Source organism: Anser anser (genome assembly GCF_964211835.1).
Source record: "Anser anser genome assembly, chromosome: 20".
NCBI classification, from domain to species: Eukaryota; Metazoa; Chordata; class Aves; order Anseriformes; family Anatidae; genus Anser; species Anser anser.
This window is the reverse complement of record NC_139741.1, coordinates 7,365,816-7,391,478: the sequence shown is the minus strand read 5'-3', so window position 1 is coordinate 7,391,478 and position 25,663 is coordinate 7,365,816. Positions and strand designations below refer to the sequence as shown.

Genomic DNA, 25,663 nt, shown 5'->3' with positions numbered 1-25,663 from the left:
CAGGCTGAGAGGAGTGCTGGACATCTGGTTTTTCTTCTTCCCATAAAGAATTGAATCAATCTAATAGCATAATAGGAGCTGGCATCACGCTATTACCTTTTCAGTAAGACGTAAAATGAAAAGCCTGACCTCTCGGGGTCATTAAGGATCCCGTGGCACCTTTCATTAAGTATGAATTTTAACCCCTGCACCTGTGCTGAATTCCAGCAAGTCACTGAGTTCGGCCCATCTGAAATCCCCCTTTGCTGCAGTAAGCTGTGCTCCGAAATATTTACTTACATGGAGCAGCTGCTGCTACAGGTGAAAACACACCTCGTTACAGTTCATACCAAAAACAAATCAACCAAATGAAGGCCTAGTCTCAGAAGTCCCAATTATTTTTGTTTGAGAACAAAATACGTGACAATCATGTCCTGTTTTATCTCCTTCTGTGAGCTGGTATGCTGTGTTTTTCCTGTTAGGATCGATGAAACTATTTGACACTAAATATGGAAAGCATGCAAATCTCGAGCCATCCTTTTGCTGTTTGTGCTGCCACTCTGTTCCTGCAGGGAAAAAAAAAAAAAAAAAAAAACACTCTCCAGAACGAAACTATGGCAGGAGAAAAGCATTTCAATCCCCGTACATGTATCTGTCATTTTGAAGTTTTGCTAATTGACTCGAGCAATGTAGCAGTAAAGGAAGCCGAAGTGACTTAAATTACCCCCTTCCAAACCAAATGTGTTAACGTGCCATTCTTGGTTGCTTCACTTCAGGTATTGGGGCTGTCCCAAGGAAGTGTCAGTGACATGCTCTCCAGGCCAAAGCCATGGAGTAAATTGACACAAAAAGGCCGAGAACCATTTATTCGTATGCAGCTCTGGTTGAATGGTGAGCTGGGACAGTGTGTCCTGCCTGCACAAGGGCAGCAACAAGGACAAGGTAATTAAAATTCCACTATGTTGTTTGAGTTGAGGAGGAGGAGGAGATCTTTTTAAAGTTGCAGTAAGCAGGACTTCCACCCTGCGGCAGCCCAGGCGCTGGTGGAAGGGGAAGCGTCCCGCCTTGCATCCCAGCCGGTTCCTAGGGGGACTGGCTGGGAATGTTTACACAAGAAGCGCTCGTTTATGTGCAATTGATAAGCAGCCGTTATCGAGTTCCTAATGAGGGAGATATTATTTAGGCATGAATATGATAAGTAATTCCAAAAAATTTGGCCGAAAAGCTGGAAAATGTTGTGTGCTGTTTTCTAGGGTTGCATAGGGGATTTTTATATTGTTCCTAGGAGAATATCGATTGCTTTCTCAGGAGGCGAGCTAGAACTCAGCTGTAAAGGGGGAATGCTGTGTTGCAATTATGCTTTTTATTGTGGCTCTCTCTTATCCTAATATCCATTGATACAGAAAGGCCAGACTAGAGTTTGACCTCGGTTGTACCCTTATAATGCCACTGACTTAAATGAGCAGTGTGCCCTTGCTGAGATCAGCGGTTTGCTATTTGTTGAGCCTGCTTACTGTTTAGTTTGTGGTTTGGCATCTCCTTTTATTGTTCCCTGATTTTCCTCTCCTCTCTTATCTAGTCCTTCACTCTGTGACATCATTACAGGATTCCCTACAGCAGGGATGTGCAAGCTCAGGTAATCAGCTGGTTTCAATGATTTGCTCTGAAATAATTCTCTGTGCTTTTGTTACGTTTCTTTTGCTTTGATGCCGAGAGGTTTCTCTTGTTTTGTTGTATCATGCAGGAGACCCTTCAGTTTTTTTTATTAACACAGTTAATTCCTCCTTCTCTCCTTGTTGCTATGGCAGATGTAGGGAGTACACATATTTAGCTGCATATATTAGGTAAAGAGACTCTGTCTGATCTTAGAGATCCTTGGCTCTGTAGGGTTGTTGTTGTTTTTTTTTTACCATAGTTCAGCTTATCAACTTGACATGTGACAATGGCTGTAAAACAAGCCTTTCGTTTGTAATGTGATCTACATACTCCAGCTGCCTTATTCACTGGCATATTTTTCCACTTTCATTTGCACAAAATCTGCTTTGTTAATTTGAAGGTGGGGAAAAGACCATGTTATGCGTTTCTGTTTCAAGCTTCGTTAAATATTCCAAGCCGACCTTTTTCCTCCCTCCCCTTTCCATTTGCAAAAAAAGCAGATGCAGCAAAGATGAGTGTCAATGAGAAGTGAATTGCTCAAGGTTTGCTGAAGATGGCCACAGTATAGGAAGGAGCAGAACAGCTGTGTTCCTGCTGTTAGATACCAAACTCTACCCACACAGACTTTTTACCAATGATATGCCTAACTGATGTAAAACACTCAGGCTCTTTTCTACTCTAGAAAAATACTTGTGCCCTGCTCTGTACATGCAGCTAGTATTTGAGAGTGATTGCCTTTCAGGATACAGAGAAGGATGAGATATGTTCTACCTTCCTGCCATTCTGGAACACTCTTCTCAAGTTTGTTAGCTTTATTCTGACTGTGTCAACTGAACTGTTTTTCCGCACTGCTGGGAAACTATTTTGCATTCTAAAAGATTTTACTAGAAGAAAATCCGTGATGATATTCAATCCACGTTTTTCTTAAGAAGAACAGTGGGAAATAAATAGATAAAAGCAAAAAATGCCCCTGGTGAAACAAGCCATAAAAACAAAACCAAAATGGGAAAAATTATTTGCAATCATAGAGCTATTGTTACTTATAGGCGAGCATTTAGCAAACATGGAAATTTCCTGTGACATTTTATACGCTGCTGTTCGTTAAGAGTGTGCCATTGACTACTTTTTGTACCATCAATACGATGCAAGTGTAACCGTTGTAGTTATAAATGCCTAAGACAGCATGGAAAATATGAGTAATTAATTATAGCCACTTTAAGAGGAATTTGAAATCAGAGGAGCTGGGAAAAGGCTGCATTGTTATTGCTAATCATCATATTTATGACTAACTGTAATTATAAAAGATTGAAAGACAAGCCCATAGCATTAAAATTCGACCACCTTAGGGATTCCCGTGAGGATCACTGGTAGCTGAAAGTGATTTCCTTCAGGAAGTTGGGTTTTGCTGCCGTGATATTTTGCTCCACTCCCACACTCCCAACCTCGTTTGTCAGCTCCTGCCCTTGAGCTAATATTGTGTGACGCGACATGTTCCTATCAGCTAATAAAATCATATTATTGATGATCGCTGTCCTTCTTTCCTTAAAGCAAACTTACAAATGAGAAAATGGGTTCGTGCCCTTTTCTTCCTCTTTCCTGATGATTAGAAACAAAATTGTTTTACAAGGCGTTCTTTTCTCGGCACCTCTCTCTGGATGGAGGAATAAGGAGGGTTGTGACACCACGCAGAACAAAAGAGCAAAACCAAGATATTTGAATGAGGAAGGGCAGTTAGGTAATTTTCTTTTATTAGCAGCTGTTCTGTAATTAAAAGCACAGCAAACAGTTTGGAAAAGGGTAAAAATAATTATGCATTTGTGAAAGATCCTCTACTCGAGGGCAGAAAAAAAAAAAAAGAAAAAGCTCCCATTTTCTGGTCTTCTGAGACATTTCCCAGGAAAATCAAGGCAGAAAAGGTTGCATACTTGTAGTTTTAAAATAGAAATTAATCAGACCAATTTTAAAATAAGAAAAGGTCTGAAGCCTTTTCCACGTAATATAATTGGCTCAGAACTTGTTGAATGCATGAAGGGAAAGAAGTGAAATTAAACTAATACATTCAGTGGCTCCTGAGTGCTTTGCCAAGAAGGTCTTCAGTGTACGGAGTGTCAACATGCATAGTAACGTCTCAAACTTTTATTAGCCGTGAGTATTTTCATTACTGTTTGGCACTATTATACCAAACTAGCAAGATTTTCTGGATTTCTGACCCAGTTAGTTACGCTTCCAGATCATAAGGTTTTGATTAACACCTCATTCATGAAAATCTGTTCTTTTGTCCAGTAGTTTTCCACTGTCACACGTGGACAGATGGACCCAGCAGCCTTTTATACATAAGGATGAATGGATAAGATGGATAAGCATCATATATATATATATATATATGTATATGTATATACAATTTATATATATAAATTGGAGATTGCAAAGAGAAGCCAGGCTCATTTTTCTTCTTTGCAAGCAGTATTTATGACTTTTTGAAAAACACAGCCTGTACCAAAATTACAACCAGGTACATATATCTGTATTTTGTGCCTGTGACCTTGGCCAAGGCTCTGGCGATTAGAAGAATTTTGTGCAAGTTCCAGCAAACGTGTTTTACACAAAAATGGTGTCTGTACCCTAGGTGGTCAAAAATAGTATCGCTATGCCTTTTCTAACATTTTTTCTGTGTATTTCTTTCCACCTAAATGCTCTAATGCCCTTGGGTAAATCTGCCTTTTTAATGATTTATGTGTCAAAAGCATGGACCAAATCACATGGAAAAAAAAGTTGAATTAGTGTCACCCAAGTGCATCAGCATTTTTTCATGATGAATTTGGCCCTTATTTAGTTGCATTACTGATGATCAGAGCTGGGTTGGGCTTGGAAAGTAGCCATGTGTCAGGCGAAGGTTTATGTGCTTGGATATTTTTCTAAATACTTGTACTGTATATAGCTCGTATTAGTTTGTTTTATTTTGGGGTCTTATATCTTTAGTGAGCATCTATATGACATTAAGACCAAGTTTCTTTTTCGGTGCTGCTGATTTCATAACTACTCCCAGGAAAGCTGAATTTTTATTCACTTTAGTATTCATCCTCTGTGAAGGACATATACTCTCTATATACTACATTAAAGACTTGCAAATACTCAGTGGGAGAAAGACGTGCCTTTTTGGTGTGTGTTTCTGTAAGGGTCGTCTTATGACCTAATGTGGAAATCTTCATTTGCCGATACAGCTGCGGGTGATCTCAGGGGATTTTGAATTTCCCTTTTGTTTGTCTTCCTTTCTGGGTATCATCCATCATTCCTAACCTCATGCTGCTTAGCAATAGTAACGCTCATGGGAGTTGAAGAAAGGATTATAGCAGCATAAAATGGGGAGCTAATTAGAGCTTGTTTCAAAATCAGAATCTAGCTCGAGATAATTGCATATTATCTGGTGATTTAAAAACCCAAGATCTACTGTATTTAGATCAACTAAAATATGCATAAAAGCTTTATTTTCAAAATAAAACATTTGTAACAACAGGGAGATTACTTCTTATCATCTCTTGGGAAAGAAATCTGAAAAAAAATCAGAATGCAATCTACGCTTGCTGTAGTTAGGATATTAGCAGGCATACTGCGGAATGGTGACAGACCCAGGTATCCCTTATATTTTTATTTATATAATACTCATTCCTGTAATAGCTTTCAGTCCAGGAGCTGCCAAGTGGGCAGGTAGTTGACGGTGTACAGGGTAGATGTCCGTTTATCTGATAACAGAAGGCTGCTGTCACATCTACCGCTCCGTGAGAAGTAATGGGGGGAGAGCGTGCCTTTCGGGCTTGCGACTCGTGTTCAGGATTACCACCCTGACAGGCTTACAGAGAGCTCACTGGCCACGGGGTGGCAATGGAGAAGCTCTGACCTCCCCTCCCCATGGTCCGTGATGGTTTCCTTCGTTGTACTGTTTTGTGTTGGGTGAGAAGAGCTGTCTGATGGTGCTCCAGGTGTGCTGGGATCAGCACGTGGAGAACTGTATCCGCAGTACCTGGAGGGCACAGGAAGGCTTGGTCTAGTGATGCTGAAGGATCTTCCCAGATTTTAGTTGTTTTTTACTGGTGAATCAAAAAGAAGAGGGAGATTGTTTTGCAGTCCTTTGGTGGCATTCTGAGTTAACAAAACTGTGCCTGGCATGGAATGGTTCTGGTTAATGTGGCCTGTAGTAGGAAAGAGAAGGGAGAACACGTGGCTTTTTAATGGCTCAGAACTCCTTGTATGCATAGGTTATGTTCAAAGACCAGTTTTTGAGTCTGTGTGTGGTTGAGAAGGTTGTCTCCTTTTGTGCTAGGTACAAATGCGTTTTTAAAGTTCGGAGCTGAACAACAAAGTCAGCCGAGCAGTTATCTCCGTAAAACCCTAAAACCCACTGGTGCATACTGGGGAGGTTTCCACATTCTTTCTGTGTGGCTGGAGATTGCAGCGCTGCAGCAGTTGGCCCTGGCTGTCTTGATTTCAAACCATAGGATATCAGTTGGCTTCTCATAAGGGCAGCTGTTGTAGTCTGTCTGTAACGTGTGTGATCATATTCTGTGCCATTTCCCTGACATTTGGACCATGAAAACCTTCCTGGCAGCCTTTATGGTATCAATAAAGCTGGGAGAATCGCTGTCAAGGCACCTTACTGGGACCTGGGAATGCAGCGTGAAGTCAGTGCTTCAACTTCGTTCTTAATATAACATTGGATATCATTGCTAGGCATCATCTGGTCATTTCTGCCTGTTGCCTCGGCCTGTCCTCCATAGGCTGTGCCGGAGGGCTGTAGTCCTTTGTCCATCAGCAACGCATTGTAAGGAGTCGGTATTTGTAGAGAAATTCCTGTCCTAGTTAAATTCTTTTCCTTCCATTGAACCATCCAGTGATTAAACTTGCAGAAGATGACTCCGTCCTCATTGTGGTCATAGCTTTACTATTATAAAAGTGCTAAAATAAAATACATAATCACAGAGTGAACACTATTTTCTAGGCAGATATTCCTTGCGGCTGAATTATAATGACAAAGCACCAACACACTTTTCATATTAATATGGCAAGAGGAGACTCACGCTGTATTCTGAAGACAAATTTAATTCACTCTGAAGTGTGGCTATGAGTTCATAGCGTTTGTTTCGGAGAAGTTCCCCGGTCAGGTGGCAGCACTGCTTTATTTCTGTGGTTAATTTGGGAGTGGGGGTCCTTCACCTTCACCTGCCCTTGGTGTGCGTGGCAGGGACTCCAAGCAAGGAGCTCGTGTGCCAAGTGTGCTGCTGCCTGTGTCGCAAAGTCTTCATTTTAAAAAGCAGAGCTCATTAATGAATGTTTGTTTTAAGCTCTATAAAAAAAAAAGAAACTCCCCTGACCATTGTTGCTGCTACGCTTCTCAGGTAATTCGGAAGAGTATCGGTTTGCATAATAGTTGCTAAAAAGTGGATGTAGGTTGTGAATTACTTCCACCGTGACTGTGGAGTCAATCTGAGCACGAGCCTCCTGTGCACTCTTCAGGCATTTTTTAAAAGAAATCATGGTCGTTGAATATGAGAGCTGTGTAAGTTCCACTTTTCATCATCTCCTTGCTTATTACTTCATTTCATTAATTACCAGCGTTCGCTGTCCCTCCGTTGCTCGTTCGGAAAGGAGCGGGCCCCTTTGGGGAGCGGGCCCACGTTGCCTCCTCTGCCTCTTCCCAGGCACGGGGGGATTCTCCTGCCAGCTGCCAACCGCAGCGGAGCTGCCTGGCAAACGATGAGCCGGTACGTTCGAAAGCCAAATACAAAAATAACTGGAGCAGCACTGAAACGCGAGCGAGGCCATCGCAGCCGTGCTGCAGCTTCGGGGGGGGTCAGGAGCTGGGGTGATGGCTGCGCTCTGTCCCCCGTGGGCTGGCAGCTGCAGAAGGGGTCGGGAGGGCTCTTCTCTGAAGGGCTCAAGCAGTTTTCTGTCGGTAATGGGAGGCTCCGGCAGCTGGCAGGAGCTCACGGTGGTGGCTCGTGGGAAGAGGAGGCGCGGGGCCGCGGAGGTGGCTGCGGGGTCCGGCCGCCCGTGGCTGCCACCAGCGGGATGGAGATGGCCATCGCACTGGGTGCCAGCCCCACCGCTGCTCGACGAATTACAAAATGCTCCTCCGGAGGATGAAAATTACCTTGCTTTCAATTCAAAGAACACATAATGGGCTATTTTCCTCCCAAAATACTGAAAAGAAGGTGTGCTAGCACCAAACGTGCAGGTTGTTATTTCCTTTTTATAATAGGGATGGAGCTACGAGGCAGCTGCCTTCTGCTCAAAGTAGCTCTGACACAGGGAAATAAACAGCCTGCTAGACTCTGAATCCTCTTCTGATTATAAAGAGTTATGTATTACTTGAGAGCAAATCATCCCCAAGAAAAAAAATACCAGAAAATTAATATCTTTAAAGGTACCTTCTAGCCTGTCCTTTGCATTAGAGTGCAGCAGAAAAGAGGAAAAAATTATGATTTTGTCTCCCCTAATTTGATGGGTATTGGAGGTTTTTTAATTTGCCAACAGCTGTTCAAAGAAACAGCAAATGAAAAAATCCAGTGATTATTTGAAATCTGTTAAGAACCACAACTTGCACTGAAAACAAAACAAATTTGAAATCAAATTTAAATAAAAGCGAAAAAAGGAAAATGTCCAATTAATTAGCCTCATGAAAGGAAAAAGTCTAGTGGCAAGAAGAAACAAAAGGTGAGTCTGACCTGTAAATGTCCCACTTTCGTACTTCTCAAAGATTCTGCTAGAAACAACTTACAGATCCTTGTTCCTGGGCTCTACGTATTATGCCCCACAGCGTGCTTGAAAAGGGTGATTGTTCCCCAGAAGAATCTTTTTGATACTACCCATTGGCACAGCCTGAGCTTGCCAAAATATCCTCATTTTGATGTCAGTGCTCCAGATACCTCCAGTGAGCCTGGCCGAGGACAGTGAGGTGCTTTGGAGGAGTCGTTTTGTCCTTGTGAGTTACTCTCAGCAGTCCGGCCTTGCTGCAGAGCCCCAGGCCCTGCTGATTTTTGGGGTGCTCCCCGTTGGGTGCTCCCCTCCTGGGCCTTCTCCTGAGGCCCCCAGCCCCACATTTCTGCCTCCGAAGGGAAGTCAGGATGGGTGCCTGTGGGAGCTGCCCCCCGGGTGTTCCCCAAAGAGGCGAGGTGTTAGGTGAGCTGCCTTGTGCCTGCCCTGGTGGTTTGCATTTGTTTCTCTCTTTTACCCCTCTGGAACTTGGCTCCTAAAAATAGTGCAGGTTTGAACTGGCAGATGTTTCATTTGTCCTTTACGAGAGGACCAAAATTAGCCTCTCATTCGGCACCTAAATAAAGCAACTTTAACTGCCTTTATACGAACTTTGCAATTACTGTCTATTGAAGTTGCAACATTTTGTGGGGTTTGGTGGGGAAGGGTATTATGTAAGCAATACCCGTACCTAAAAAGCCACTAGAGCCTGAAAGAGAGGACGAACAGGAGCAAGCCCAACTGTTGTTTGGGGGTGTTTTTTTTTTTGTTTGTTTGTTCATTTTTTCTTTTTTTTTAAAGGAAAAAATTACTATTTTCTGATCTGTGGCAGATTTATTTTTTTTTTCTAATGAAGGTTTCATTAAAAAAAAGGCAAAAGTAACTTGAAAATGCTCAGAGAGCTGCCTGTTGTAAAGGTAAAAAAAAAAAATAATAAAAGGACAGCAATGGTTTCTGTAATTTTCAGAGAAAAATCTGCACAGAATGCCTGAAGCTGGGTTAGCAGTGGGACTCCCCAGGGGCAACAGAAAGATGTTATAATCAATTACCACATCATAACACTGATGTATGATAATTACTGAGTGTTCCTCCTGAGATAGTGCAGCATTTGGCTGGGATGCGGCTCTTTCATGGTCCACTGCCTGATTAATATGCAAATAATAGGCTGATTGCATGATGAATGCAGAAAATGAGTTCGCTGATAACGTGAGCACCGAAGCGGGAAGATGATAAATTACTTTTACTGACTGTCCTACATTAAGTACCCTTTCTCAACAATTTTATCACAAATTAAGTAAAGCAGTATGGAGAGATTATGAGGACGTGTAAAATAATGTACCTTAATAGCTTTTATAATATTGTTGCATACAATGAAAATGTCATTTTGTTTCAGTACTTTTGCCAGCACTCCTCCGGAAGAGGAGAGCATTAGGTATAGCAATGTTCAGGGTCACTCTCCTTCAGCTGCTTTCTCTTAAGATGAAGAACAAGCCCCTGCTGTGGTTGTTAGATGGGACTTTTCTAGCAGGGAAGGAATCCAGTTGTTAGCCTCGGATCCATCCCATAAGTATCTCGCCCATAGCAAATGAATGTCCACATTGTTTAGAGGGGGAAATACATATAAATGCAAAATGGGACGCAATGCACATGCACATTCTGCTTCTTACTCTTGTCTGGAGCAGACAGATGAAAATCTCGAAGGGCGGTGTAGATACACCTTCACGCTTAGGCTTACAACAGAGAAGGACAACAGACAGTCAAAAATACTGTAAGGCTTCAAAGTTAGTGTCTAATCACAAGGTCATCGAGTCAACAGCAACACCATAAATTGCCACAGAGCCTCTCTAAAAGCTCTGTTTTCCAAAAGGTATTGTGCACGGGTTTGTTTTGATTATACTAAAAATGTAACTGTGTGGGGTTGTGGCATCTTGATTGATTGCTTTCGTGACATATTTGTTTTAATATTCAGAAAAATCCTTAATAAAGCTTGTGCACACAAGCTGTTTTAATAATAAGGTTATTGAAAATATTTTCCAGCACTTATTTCTAAATATTGACTTCTGACTAAGTTACGGAAACCCAGAAAAATCTGAATATTAAATAAAGATTAACAAAGCAGAGCAATGTCTTTTAAAGCAGCCATGGTTTTGCCATTAATCATCTAAATTAAAATCTGATTTCATAATATAAATGTTTTTTTAATTGTTTAAGGGTGATACTGGAGAAAAATTAAAAATTAAAAAAAAAAAACCATTCAGCACTTTTCAGTGCAAATATCCTACTTAGGAACCTATGTGCAAGCCAGTAGGTATTTGAGGAAATTCTCCCTGCGTGCTTGTTGCATTGTTTACCTCTTCCATAGACATCTGATTTTGGCTAGGGAGACTTGGAAAGGATTTTGGGGCTGCTGGTCTGACCCAAACGGTGTTCTGATGTTTCTGATTCTGTCTCTTCATCCAACTAAAAATAATTCCCAAGTTCTTTCTATTTTCCTTCATTTGATGTAAAACAGCACATAAAATCATGAGATCTGCTTCCCTATGGGCCATTGCAAGTGTCCCTTAATGGTGCGTATCTGAAAGCTGTCTCGGATGGTGCACTTGTGCCAGGGATTGGTGTGTCCAGCCCAGCACCGGGTAGATCTCCGTGGGGTTTTTCTCTTTAATTAACTCAAGCTGCATCCTTCTGCACATCTGCGTATCCAAACTGCCCCTCGTAGTGATCTGTAGCCCCTGCTCGAGCCCATCCACACCCCAGCGGACAAATCCCAGAACCCTCCTAATCTGGTTTGAGTTGGTGCCACCCTACGGTTGTTGAGCTCTCCGAGACGTGGCTTGGCCATTCCTCCTGTGCTTGTAGCTGAACTTGCCTCCCTGCATCCAGGCCTACGACGGTGCTTATGTTGTACAGGCCAGAACTTTTCAGCTTATGAGGCATTTTGCATCAGCAGGGCACAAAGTACCTCTCTAATGGAGTTTAGGTGCTTGCTGGTGCGGGGTGCATTCAAAGGGCTGCCAGCACTCACCACCCAGGGCAGGGCGCTCAGCAACGAAGGCCAGAGAAAGAGGAGCGAGCCCCACGAGAGAAGCTGCACTGTTAGCATGGTTTGGGGCACAGTAGTGCGATTTCCAAGACTGTCTGTGAGGCATTTGTGATTGCGCCTTCATTGCAAGAATTGGTCACCTAACTTATCTAAGAACTTGTAATGTTCAGCTGTAAATTTTTCTTCATGAGTCTAATGCCAGTTCTTTTCTGAACTTCATCTTATTTCTCTAGCTCCTTCTGCTTTCTAGAATGGCTAAAAACATATGTTTTTTAGTATAAGCACAGAGCAAACCATGTAATTATTGAAAATGCAACATAAAGTTGCAGCTACACCCTGTAATTCTCCAACAATACTCAGAAGCCGATAATTTCAGGTACTTTTAACATTTACTCTGATCCTTCAGCTAGATGTATGTGCTTCTGTCTTTGACGTATGTTATTCCTATGCAGAATGGGGACTTTTATTGTTTATTTTCCCCTAGTAATCTCTGAGTTAGCCAGAGCTGGTTTCCTCCCCTTTCAGTGCAGACACACATACATCTGCATGCTGTCCTGAAGGGCATTTTCTTTTGATCCCTTCCCCCCTTCACATAAAATTTCCCTGAGCTGAGACCCAAAATAACATTTTCCCCAAAGTTAAAACATTTGCAAAACAAACAAACAAAATCCCCCGGGTCATGGTGGAAATCTATAATCATAACTATAGCAAGCACTTGCAATCGTGAACGCACGGACCTACCTACTTCATATCATTATATGTGCACACTGGAGGGAGGTTTTTATACTCCCTACAAATAACTGGGGGAGTTTATAACTATAGGGAGGATCATATTTTCATAAGCCACATTAATTTGCACATTGTAAATAGGCAAGATTCATTCACTTAAAGTAAATCCACCAAAAATGCTACCTGCGAGGAAGAGTTCAGCTTTCACGGGTGTTTTCGTTTAATTAGTCAGAAGAGGGATGTATTGCGGTGCTGTTCAACAAATGCTTACCTGATTTATTACAGAGATCAAACTTGCACTGTACGGCTGTTAACGTGGAGAGCTGTTGGGGTGCGTAAGGAGATCCCGCAAAGGCAGCGCTTCTGGAGTTAAAATGAGGCAGAAGGTTGGGAACGAGAACTCTGCCTGGAAATGTCAGGCCCTGGAAAACAGTAACTGGGTTGTCCTGAGTATGCTGTCATTGATGAGCTGGGTGAGGAGGGCCTGGCTCTCAGGACAACACACCCTGGGTTTTGGTCTACAAACTGGACAGAGTGGGCAGCCCAGTGACCGGGGAACACAGAAACCCATCCAGTCCCAGTGTGCGACACGTGGATCTCAGGCAGCCTGCCAGGTCTGTTGTTGTCCATTAACTGATCTGTATGAGGAGGTAAATGCAGGCCCTGAAGTACCAAATGCTCTTTTAAGAGGTTGCAGAGAAATCTCCTGTCCGCATTTGTCTGCTTTTATCTTTCGTACTAATTTGCCGTAAAAGCAATGAGCGGAGCACAGGATGCTTGGCTGCCTCCCGCGCTGCCGTGCGCGGAGCATCCTCTTCTTGCTGTCCCGTGGTAAGGAGCTGTGGGTTCCACTGGTCTGCCGTGGACCTGAAGCCCAGGCTTGGGACATCACGAGAAGTGGTACATCAACCCAACCGCCAGATAAATCATGTTTGGGTTCCTGTCGGAATGTCACGGAGCACCCTGTCATTTTGTTTTAGCAACTTGTCCTTCCAAATGCGCAGTTCGCCTTATGGCATGCCAGCAGTAAAAATGTCACTTACAATAATTACTTTTTGGTGAAAATGCTTGCTGACTTCCTACCTTCAAGCTGTTTTTTACACAGTGGGGAGATAATAAGAAATGACTTTATCCTGACTGCTCAAATGAACACTAAATGGAATTTAGGTTATTATTACTGCAGATAGAGGACTCTGTATTGAAATTTAAATAGTGGATCAGATAAACTACAGAGATTTGTCTCTGAAAATTATAGTGGATCTGCTTTTTTCAATCCACTTCTCTGTGAAACTTAAGGCAGCTGTTGTCGGCCTGCTGTCTTTAGAATATAATATTTTTCATAATCCATTTAGAGGCCCCTGAATACCTTCTGTGTTTTGCATGGTCTTCCCCCAACTTCTTCATGTACCTTGATTCCCCCAAGTCTTTTTGCAGCTTAGTGGCTTGTGCTAGCACCCGCGGTTGGGCAGTTTGTTCCTCCTGCAGTTCCTGGGCTGCTGAAGTGCAGGATGCTCCTCGGGGAAGCGGAGGGTGCTGGCAGGGGAGGCTCAGCACGCTGAGCTCGTGTCGGATGCTTGTGAGTTCAGGTGCTCTTGTTGCACGCCCTTTAGTTCACAAGAGGACATAAAGGAGCTGAGGCAGGGTCTGAGCAAAAGTGGCAAACCTGCAGCTCTCAAAATGTATGCAGGAAGTACCTGGGGAACCTGCCCGTGCTGGCCGGCAGCAGCGTGATGCTTCTGGACTGGTGAAACCGTACCCAGGGCTCCGCAGCGCGCTGTTATCTGGATACTGCTGTTGATGGAGTACATTTGAGGCTGGCGTCAGGTCATGTAGATGTCTGTGATTTTCAGGGAGGGGTAGCAGACGTGACCTGGAAGTCTTTGCATCTGAGGTGAGCTTCAGTAGGAGGCTCCAGCTGCTGTGTGCTGTGGGTCTGAGCTGGACCGCTGCTTTTTTGCCAAGGGATGTGGTGAAGGTGCTTCCTGCAGGTGGAAGAGTTCCTGTACATCAAAACAGTCCCTCGTACGGTGTCCTGCAGTTTTGCAGGCTGTAATGAATTGTCTCACGCTCCTCAGGAGCACAGCGTTGTGCCGGAGGGGAGCCCAGTGCAGCTGGTGGTTGGTTACACCCCACAGGGACTTTGTCACGTCACGGTGGGAGAACATGATGAGTCCTTGTAGAGGGACGTGTCAGGCTGATGCTGTGCTGGGGGAGGTCTTTTCAGGTAATTTGTGGGGCACCGGAGGGATAACCGTAGTCCAAAACCTTCTGCAGCCAGTGTTTAAGGAGTTATGGACCCAGGATCCAGTGCTGGGGGCCTGACCTTAGCATGGGGACAGGATATCTTGCAGTTGGAGAAGAACAAGAGAATTGAATATTAAGTTCAGGAAAACTGCCATACCCAATGAACTAAGGCCAGAACTCTGCTTCAGACTGTCTCACGTTTTCTGGAACATGATTATGATAGAAACTGAGGAAGGTGTAGAGAGGATGGATGGAACCAAAGCATCATTTGGCTTCATCCATTGCAACAAGGAAAGCAAGACCACGAAAGATTTTGTACATTCATATAATTAAGGCCAGGTCAATTTGTTATAGTTCTCAGCCAGTTTTATGATACACTCAGCCAAACCCTGGTTGTACACACTAAATGGTCTGCAAAGTATGTTCACTTTCTTAACTGTTAGGTACTAAACAGATGGGTGGAATGTGGGTAAGCTGTAATGATCATGTTGGGTTGTGTTGCAGTAGATGGTCATTCAAGCAGTGATTTTACATAGGAAAAATACTATTTAAAAAGAAAATAAAATGAGAAGATATTTGTATAATGTTGAGTTTGTTTCCATTCATTGTTGTACCTTTAAATTAGATTATATGTCCCTCTCTAGGGTTGTGTCTCTATGATGACACTTGTCAATGTCAACCAGTACTTATGTAGAATTTACCCCAGTTTCTTGATCATCGAAAGTCATCATGTTGACCCATATCTTCATCACATACTCGGGTCCTGACACACACCATCTTCCCACCAAGTTAGTTTGGAGGGGTTTTGTTGCAGGTCTTTCTCCCAGCCTCTACAAAGTGCAAGGCATGGCTCACTTCTGTGGCTACCTGAGGCTTCAAAAAATGAATAAAAAATAAGAAATTCGTAGGTGATGCAGAGAGTGTGACACCAGTGATACTCTTGATCTCTCTAGCTCTTTACTTCACCTTATTTTTGAAGCTTTTGGGCTTTTGCTTCAGGTTTTAAACTGTATACAGGCTGCTGGGATGCAAAATGCAGAGTACCCTTGGTATTGCAAAGTTTATCTGAAATTTATTAAAGAGACTTTGTCAATAGTGTGGGATTTGCCACTTGTGCACGATGGGATGCCCAGAGCCTAATATAACACAGTTTTACACCCATCTGGACAAATGACCTCCTCTTCTCTAAATACATGTGTAAATGTTCAGCGAGCATTGCTTACATGCTCACAAGAAATTAGATTGCTCTTAAGTTAGCACTATTTTTCATTTAAGTCTGGGGTTAGAAAAACAGAACGTGTTTTTAAAAAATATGCTTTCACTATTACTTTCATTGGAAATGTTCAATTGCTACTTTTGAAATCTTAATATCTATTTTTCAGATGTCCTGAATTTGTTTCTTTGTCCTGTGAGGAACTTGAGAGAAATGAATGCAGACAAATTATTTCATAAAACATATGAAATGACTGTAGATTGACAGTTTAATTTGTAATAGTGAATACATTCAATTTTCCCCTTTGTTCTGTCAGCAATCACTTGTACTCTAAATGTCTATTTAATTTTTTAAGTAGATTAACGGGAAATGTTTGCGTTATTTGATTATTGAATTGACTTTTCCAAATAATGGATCTTTTCCTCCAATATTTATATCATCTCAGAAATGTTTTTTCCATAAGGGAAAAGTGCTAAGAATGAGTGGGGAGCATATTTGGAGTTATTTGTAGTTGATGCGCATAATGCCTCATCTGAAATCGCTGTACACTTGCTTTCATTGGGAGAAAAAAAGCAGTTTGTCATCTGTACTGCCTTCCAAAATTAGATTCAGATAATCCTACCTTTTTTTGAGTCAATAAGCAGCAGATTGGTCTTAAAAACAAAATTCAAGTAAGCTCTCGATGTGTGATATAAAAAATAAATAAGCTAATATGTGAGCACCGTGGAGCATTTCGGTGATAGATTATAATATAGATTACCTCCGTTGTTTACATAATTAGGCTGGGCAGGGAAGGGAGAGGGAGGAGGAAGCATCACTACATGCTTTTGTTGAGTCCTGCATGGGGGGGGGAGGTTGTTTTGGTTTGGTTTGGGATTTTTTGTGGTCTCCGTGTGTGCATGTGGTTTACGGGGCTCGGATGAGGAATTGTATAGGAAATTTGCAGCTGCTCTAGTTACTCGGTAAGATTTCTATAAGCTGGCACAAGGGACAAAATTAGAGGGAACTTGAACGAGTGCCGTGCAGTTTATTAGCCAGGCAGCCATAATTTTGACCTTGCTGTGGGTTAAAGGACACAGACCTGAGAAGAAATCTGTTTATCATGTAGGGAATTCATGCCATCCCTGACAGTGTACAGTGAACAAGATGGATGATCTGCCAAATTGGTCCCTCGCATGGGTGAATCAGGGCAAATTTACAGTACAGTTCCTCCGCTGCTCCTGATACAAAAATAACATTTGCTGGGTTTTATATTCAGTTGTATGGTGACCTGGGGTGAACAGAGGAAAGAAATAGGATTTATAATATCCTTCTCGCCTTAAAGATTTATATGCACCTTGCTTTCCTTGTATGTCTGCCTATTTTGCATCTTTCATAAAGCACTGAGAAATAAGTCCAATTGCTTGCTTTGAGAGCAGCTCGGTGTCAGGGAACCTCTCTTAAACTGCAGGATCGAGAGAGCTTCTGTTGCCTTGAACACCACAATTACACCGTGAACCCTGCTCCATTTGAACCCTACTTCTAGTTACGCGGTGTTTTCCTGTAGTGCCAAGGATTTGCCATCCGTGCTGCATGAGCTGTGTGCTCTGTGAGGACTTGCCTGCATTCTGAATAGGGAAAAAGGGGGAAATTTGGGGTTAGCCGTTACCTTGGTAGGGATGGCTGCAGAGCGAGCCGCTGCCCCAGCAGTGTTGCAGATCTCAGGAAAACACAGTTCTGTGCAGAGACTGGGATTTTCATGCAGACTGGCCTCATCCTTGCACGATGGTGAACATTGTAAGCTTCCTCCAGAGATCTCGAGGTGAATCTGCTGATGTATGAATCTGAGATACCTATAATTAACCATGTCAGCTAATGAGATGTAAGACAGCAAGGAGAAAGAAGCAGTCCCACGAAAATGGAACTGTAAATGGAGAAATTGAATGTACTCTTTATCTTTTTAAGGGAATTGTTCTTCTAAAGCACATCGTTTACATGTTGGTGCCCTAAAAAAATGTTTAGACTGTACCCTTAGATGTCTGGATTTTCTGCCTAAGCTCGTTGGTACATTCCATTAGAGATAAATGTGAACTTAGGAGGGGAAAACAACATCTTGTATAGAACCTATTGTTGGCAAATTAACAGATTCAGAAAGCTTTCTTTCAAAGTGTCAAAATAAGAGATTTTGGTGTCTCCTGATCCACTAGCCATCTTTTTGTTGTATTCTCAAACACATTAATTAATACAACATAATTAGAAACTGTATTTTAATCTTGTTAATTCTGGGCAAAGAAAAGTGCAAAAACATGATGCATGTGATAAACAATATGAAATCAATAACAGTCTCAAGATACAAAGTTGTATCAATTGTAGAAAATCCCTCATTGACAGTAGCCCATAGTGGCTAAGTGAGTTTCTTATAGGTCATAGAAAGAGGCTTAAACCAGTCTATAACAGTAGATTTAAGAGCATCCTTACACAAAAATGTTGTAGAAAGCAGAACTATAAGATTTCCTGACCAAGGAAATTCCATGCAACCTTACAAGTGGTTGCACTTCATTTATTCCTGATTTTTATTTGTATATTCTTGTCTTTTTATGAAAGAAAAGATTACTCAAGATAAAATTAGAAAATAATTCTGTTTTTAAAAGGAGGCTTTTCAGTAACCAAGTCATAAGATGTAGCATTTTGCATACTTAGGCACTTCTTTAAGTAGGTAGAATATAAATGAGAGGAAAGTTAAATATCCTGCAATCAAAACATTACAATTATGCTAAAGTGGGGACTTTTTTTCTTTTTTTAATTGCAGAAAGCACTCCAAAGACTTCTGCCAGTTGCAGTCCTGCTCCTGAATCTCCTATGAGTTCCAGTGAATCAGTGAAAAGCCTGACTGAATTGGTACAGCAGCCCTGTCCCACTATAGAGACAAGTAAGGATGGCAAATCCCAAGAATCTAGTGAGCCGCCTGCTTCTGAATCCCAGTCCACAACACCTTTGCCGCTGTCAGGCCACTCGGCACTCAGCATTCAAGAACTGGTTGCTATGTCCCCTGAGCTGGATACGTATGGCATTACAAAAAGGGTCAAAGAAGTGCTAACGGACAACAATCTTGGTAAATCGCTTTATTCTCATTGCTTGGCTGAAATAAAATGAAAGTTTTCATGCTTTTATTTCTAAGCTATATTTCAGTAACTGATGATTACAAGAGTACTTGGTTTTGACTCTGGCCTTAGCTTTCACCTTTTAAAAAGATATTTTTAAAGAGTAAAAAAAAATGCTTTCATATTGTCATACTCTACCAATATATGATGATACCCTTGCTCTCCTTAAGCTCTGATTCTGGCTCACCAGCCAGATACTGCTCCCACCTCCCTAAATGCAGTCCAGCAGGCTGTCAGGATGACCAAAATCCCAAAGCCAGTAAGGTCTCCACTTGAGAAATGCTGATTTCCCCGTGCTTGTAGGTTCAAGGCATCAGCAGTTCAGGCAGAGGTGAAGTAGAGGAGTGCAGCATGATTGGAAAGGGAGATGCATCACAAGGGAAAATGTAGTGTGCCTGCAGAGCTAGGATGGTAAATTCAGACTCAGCTGAGGTTTATATGAACCTGTAGGTAGGCGTATGGGGCCATTCGGTTATATTGCTTAGAGACACGCAAAGCAAAGGCTGCTTTTGCCTGCAGATGAGTTTTTAGGTATCAAATTAAGTGTAATGTTGATATGGCTGACAATATTTGGAATAGTCAAAGGGAATAACCCGATCTGAGTGTGCGAAATCCATGCTTAATGCTGCCACTGTGCCTCTAAATCACTAGTTCTTATCTGTTTAACACTTGCTTTCCTCACAAGGCATTGGGAAACTTTTAGGAATCCTTTGAAATTTCTCGGTAGAAGGCAGGAAGGTTGCACCAGCGTTACCTATACGTACATCTGGTGCTGAGCATGGGATTCATCTCACCTGCATTTAGATGTTCAAAGTAGATGTCTGAGCTGGTGGAGACAAACCACTCTCCAGAGGTGCCAGTTTCTCACTGTTCGCTAGAGATGGGTCCAAAAAGATAAGTTTAGGTTTAGACTGCTGATATGTATGTGGGAAGAGTTTCATCCATATCATCTGAATGTTATGACTGTATAAATAAAAACTCCTTTATTTCAGTACATAAGGAAGGCCTTTTTTCAGCTAGACACAGGATAACAGGTGTTACTGTCAGAGATTTTTTTTAAAAGGGGGAAGAATACTGGGGTGGGGGAGGTGGCAAGTTCTCATTTAATGTAATTTGGGGAAAAAAAAGGAAAATGGCCCTGATCCTGGGCATACTCTGCATGAGAGTGTTCCACTGAACCCAGCAGAATTACTTGCTCGTGCACATTGACATAGGCAAACTGTGGTTGCTAGTTCAGTGGACCTAATGTACAGATAAAGCCACAAGTCACGGGAAGGGTTTACAAGTTCAAGCCCCTAGTTTTTAAGCAAAATACTGTTGAGTGCTGTACCTGCTCTGGTGTTCCAGAGAGGTTTGAAAAAAGTATTTTTGTTTACATTTGCTTTGATGCCATTTTTACTTAGTCTTTTTTATTTCCCATGATTTTTGTTTTCCTACAGTGTGGCTGACAAGCCTAAAAAGCAGCAGAAGAGCCAGGAAATGTGCCCCAAACTCTGCATTAGGTGTGGAACCAGTTTCAATGTCTCCTTTTGCGCCCTCAGTGTGCTAGTGCACCAGGCTGACTTGGTGCACAGGTTTCTCTGTCTTAGGCCACAGGGCCTTGTGAACCTGTCTTAGGCAACTGCTGGTGGCTCCCTTCAAATACCATCGGCCAGTAAAGACCACGATTGTGTGAAACTATTCCAGATGGCTCGGCAAACCAGGCTTGGGTTTGACGGGTCTCTCCTCCCGTGCTTTTAAGCATTCGTTCAGCAGTCACCATTTTAGCAAACGATGCTGGCAGCGTTAACGCTGAGTTGTTGCTAGTGTTCCTACCCCCAAATGTCATATTATCAGTGATTCCCCGTTGAGCAACATATAACCCGGACACAGAGGGAAGCGAATGCAGTGAGCTGTTGAAAGATTGCAGTATTGGGGATTTTGCAGGAAGGGCTGGGACTAACCATGAAAGCAGCATGATTTGCAGGAAGTTTCCTCCATGAGCAGCTACATCAGTGGGAACAGGTGTGAAGAACGTTAGGCAAAAAGATGGGGAGAATTAACAGGAGTTTTAGGAAGCCTGTGCTTAAAAATATTTAAGTTATTAATAACACTGATGAAGACAGAATGCGATACATCTGCTACCCCAAGAATGATTTCTAACACATTCTCCATTGGCTTGGGAGTCTTTCAGGTGTTTTATCCTGCCCTGCTGTATCCTAGGATAAGATAAATGACACAAACATCTTTAGCTTCTTCCTTAATACCTAAAGAACGTGATGTTATCTCCTTCCTTGGATGTTTAATTCCTGGGCTGTAATTTGAAGGTCATTTCCTTCAGCAGCCTTGCTAGGACCTGCTCCGGGCTGCTTATTTCCGCCCCCTTTGCACATTAGTGCCAGTATTCCTGTCTGTATGGCTGCACAGTAAGCCAGACCAGCTGGTCTGAGTCGAAACTGCCCATTTTACTGGTGGCGGGTTGGTTTGACCCGGGTCAGGTCCCCGCTCCCATTTACATGGCCGGTTGCAGTGCCTGGCGCTGCACCGTGGCTGTCAGAGCTCTGCTCACCCCGCTGCAGCAGAAAGTGGGGGCAACTCTAAAGGAAAGTTATTTACTAAGGCAAATTAAAATAGTTTTGTAGAAGCAGTCCTAGCTCAAAAGTAGCTGGCAGTTTTAAAGGTAAATGGATAAGGTCTTACCCATCTTTTTAAACATAAAGAGAAACAGGGAGGCAGTAGGTTAACAATACAGAGGCTCTGAAGGTGGCCCTCAATGACTTCTTTCTTCTGATTTTCCTGATAGTGAGGGAAGTTGAAAATCACTTATTACTTAGGAACCTAAGTAAATTCTGATTAGGTTTTTGTTCAGTCTGCAAGAACTATTTTCAGGGTTAGTTCCAGTGCTTATTAGCGGACTCGCTTGCTAACCCCGTCCTTGCTTCCCCTCTCCACCTTTCATAATCTCAACTGCTTCCTCCAAAAGCTTTGCAGAGCCACCTGCCCCACTCATCCGCATGAGATGTTCTGCATGGGTGTCTGCTGTTAACTGAGCCCACCATCCCTCATCTCCCTGTGCAGGCAAAAAAATCATGAGGCCAGAAGTTTTGTGGGGTATTTAAAGAGGAAGAGGAGATTTATGGAGTCTGGCACATGGGAGGGGGCTACAGAGCAGGTATTTCCCACGTCCCGTTTGTGTCAGGAGCAGATGAGGCTGTGTAGGGAAGAGCTGATGGTGCTTTTACAAGTGACAAGGACAAGCATGTCCTGCACGGCTGCAGGAGGACAAGCCTGCATCTGCACGGACCCCTTGGGATCTGTTTGCTGCCACTGGCTAACGCTGCTGGCACTGCTAGGACATGAAGGAAAAGTGTTCTGCTTTGTGTTGGGGTGAGGGCATTCAGAAGCCAAGGATCAGACACAAGACCCTGAGGCCTAAACATGGTCGGGATGGGAAGATCTTTGGGTTACCTTGAAAATACATGAGAGCTGCACTGCCGTCAGAAATCACCAGTGGTGACTCAGATGACTTCAGGCTTTGTCGTGTAACAAAAGCTGTTGCATATCAAGGCAGTTTAGCTTAGGAACAAAACTGAAGTAAAGGTTTGTAGGAAAGCAGCTGTATGGTTGGGTTTGAGCTGCAGAGGCGTTTTCCACAGTCCTCAATAACTGAGATCTTAACCATATAAAACTAGTGTTATTAATGCACTTACAAATGCTGTACATTGAAAAGCATTTTTAGTTTTTACCCTGCCAGACAATAGCATTGTGAAAGAAGTAAAATTAATTATTAACTAGAAGTACTGTAGAGGCTATAAAAACTGGAAAAGCTGTTATATTGTAAAATGTGATTATCTGCACTTGCTAAAACCCTGTTAGAACACCACATATAGTACAACACAGAAAATATTTACACATGTCTTTGAGGACACTTAAATGACTGTTGCTGAATGGGGGTTGCATTGGTTTTGGTTCGTTGATTGCTTGAAATGTTTGGATTGCCCTGCTGGAACGAAGCTGTTGCAATACCCTCCTGCACAAGAGCTAAGTAGCCTCACTGCTCTTAACTAGTTGCCTGCTTAGCTGCAAGTTTGGTTTATTTTTAATCTCATTAATTTTAACTTTATGCACACTGTTTCCACTGTAAGGTCCTGATCCTTAAAGGTGTTGAGCTCCCCTCTTTGCCACAGTCAGATCCTAAGGATTAAACTAAAGCTCAATATTTACACCTTTAGTGGGTGGGGAGAGCTTTTATTCTTCTAAATGTTTCTTTTGGGTTTTCAAGCAATTTTGAAGTAAGAATAATTGATGAATGATCTCGTAGATGTGTTCTGTCTTTTTAGTTTGCCTTGTCTCTTAGCTGAATGAATTCATGCCATTTTCAATTTCATATTAGGTCAGCGTTTGTTCGGGGAGACAATCCTAGGGCTAACACAAGGCTCTGTCTCAGACCTTCTGGCTCGCCCAAAGCCCTGGCACAAGCTGAGTTTGAAGGGACGAGAACCCTTTGTCCGCATGCAGCTGTGGCTGAACGATCCCAACAACGTGGAGAAGCTGATGGATATGAAACGAATGGAGAAAAAAGGTAACTTGGAGCTGACTGCTGACTCATGTTTTCCATTATTTCAAAGATGACTGTGTCTTTTATAATTCTCCATAAAGAGTATAGAGGCAGCATTGATCCAGTATTATGAAGGTTATTCAAACAGACTTCATAACAGCTTTTTCTTAGTTTTATTTGATGCTAGCTCAAGCAGATACATCTCAAAAAAAAAAATTACACACAAAACCCCTGAATATTCACCAGCTGTCATGAAATCATTGCTATATTCTCCTGTAGATTAATTACTGAGGCCCTGGTGTATCACTGATAACTTGCCTTACCAAATGAGAAATGTGAGTTTGGGAGCTGGCTTTGGGTTATTAGTTAATGGTGCTGCAGCTGGTCACAGATGTTGGGCTGAAGGAGCTGTGTGTTGATTCCTGAGAGATCTTCTTCCAGTCCTGCATGGATGGTTACTAAGAGGCAAGAAAAATGCAGCATTTATGAAAGGGTGTTTGAGAATAATTCAGTCTATAGCCTTTATAGGGTTGGGGAAGGTGATTTTATTCAGACACACTTGTGTAAAATGGCCGTGTCATGAGCATGCACCTGTGAGAGATTTCAGTTATTTCAGGTATCTTAGGAGGGAGCGTATCCTGATAATCTTAGCCTATTCTCTGTATTTTAAACTGATTACTAAAAAACAGTGGTTATTCAGAGCCCTGGTTTTAGTGTGTATGTGTGATTTTACGAGAGGCTCATAGACTGCCATTATCAGCAGTTAACTAATTAATGATATATACATCTCTCAAGCTATCGCTTAATGATATTAGTACAGACAGCATTAATCGTGTGCACTGAAAGCACTGCTGTTGACTGATGTCCTGAAAGCATTAACACATTTGATCAAGAACTTTGTGATTATATTAAAAATTACAGCGAGGGAGCTTCTGGGAAAATTGTGGTCTTGCATGCTTTTAAGAATATAATCAAATCCTTGTTATAGTAACCCATGTAATACCATGCAGTGCGGGATCTTATCTCAGATTGTGTGTGATCTGCCACTGGGAGCACAAGCCACTGGGGTTTCCTACTTACAGTTGTGAACCAAAGGGAGCCATGATGGTGTTTTGCTGTATTAGAAATACAGCAGAAATAAAATTGTCAACTAGCTGGATTTTTATAGCCTCAAAGAGAATATCACCCATAATGCAGGAAAATAAAATAAAAATAATTTAAAAGTAGTACTGACAATATCCTTTCAAAACTGTTTTCTAAACCGGATTCTTATCAAATACTGTGCAATACATATGCTGTGTAGATGGCACCTGAATAGAGATAAGGCTATAAATCATCTGAGTCTCTGTACTGAGCGCCTCAACTGTGTAAGAGCTGTCCTCATGGCAGAGCACTCCAAACTGAATTCAGCCCTGTATTTTCAGCAAAATCCTTTCATGCAGGTAAGGATCCTGTGATGTAACCTTTTAAATTGCACTAGAGCCACATAAAGAATTCAACTTTCCCTTAAGCTAATGGCAATTAGAGGACAATGCAACTGTATCTGCTACCAGTAAAACATTATTATCAATTATTTCTCTGCCTCTGTTTATTAAGAGAATAGATTGATAATTATGATACAGGTGAGCTGCATATATCTTTTTTTTTTCCCTTTCTGCCAGTCTGAAGTTTATGCTATAAGTGCCCTGTTAAGAGATTCTGAAAATTTGTAATGTTCATTAATGAACCTCTTCGGAGGAAGCCAGGGGTTCCGCTCAGTAGGCTGAGACACTCTGCACCACTTTTTCTGCCGAGGAGGAGTTCATCCCTCTTCCTTAGAGCCTCCCGGTGTGTGTGCTGCTGGTAACGTCACACTCCTCACTGAACAGTACTGAAGCCTGCTGTCAGGAGAAAATTTAATTCCCTTTATTTCCCCATTATTTCACTTTTTAATAATCTTGTTCAATACTGCATAAGATAAAAATTGTATTAGAAGGGGCTCTGCTTTACCTCAGTGGGCAGCCACTAGTTCTGCAATGGTGTCTGCATCATCTGTAGCTGAGCACATGCTGGGGAGTCTTCCCAGAGGGACACGCTGATGCTGGGCTGGCAACAGCAGGGGGAAAAGAAGAGGTAGCAAGACTGCAGAGAGAGCTGGCCTTGACAAGTTGGTCTCAGACACACATCCAGACCTTTGCCCGCATGACATCAGTGGTGTTTTTTTTAGGTCTCCTGAGAAGTGGAGACCCAGCACACACAAAAATCAAACGTCTCCAAAAATCAAGTGTGTTTGCAACTTGGATTCCAGTTTGAGCCTCGCTGTCACTGAAAATGTGCTGAATGATCTCCTTATGTTGTCTACATGCAGCACATATGTTTAAAATAAGAATTAGAAA

The 25,663-nt window shown here is 42.3% G+C and overlaps 1 protein-coding gene across 13 annotated transcripts in view; it reads left to right on the top strand.

The window, feature by feature from the left end:
• Positions 1–25,663, top strand: part of CUX1 (cut like homeobox 1) — a 268,600-nt gene that overhangs the window by 205,091 nt on the left and 37,846 nt on the right. For 4 of the 13 annotated variants that reach the window (XM_083806173.1, XM_083806171.1, XM_083806164.1 and 1 more), the window contains 5 exons: positions 756–921; positions 1,559–1,615; positions 18,400–18,702; positions 20,191–20,253; positions 23,124–23,312. The exons of 1 other annotated variant lie outside the window; for it this stretch is intronic. In XM_083806173.1, coding sequence (XP_083662299.1) covers positions 756–921; positions 1,559–1,615; positions 18,400–18,702; positions 20,191–20,253; positions 23,124–23,312 — 778 coding nt within the window. The remainder of the gene's footprint in view (positions 1–755; positions 922–1,558; positions 1,616–18,399; positions 18,703–20,190; positions 20,254–23,123; positions 23,313–25,663) is intronic. 8 more of the 13 variants (XM_083806175.1, XM_083806168.1, XM_083806170.1 and 5 more) reach the window with 4 other exon arrangements.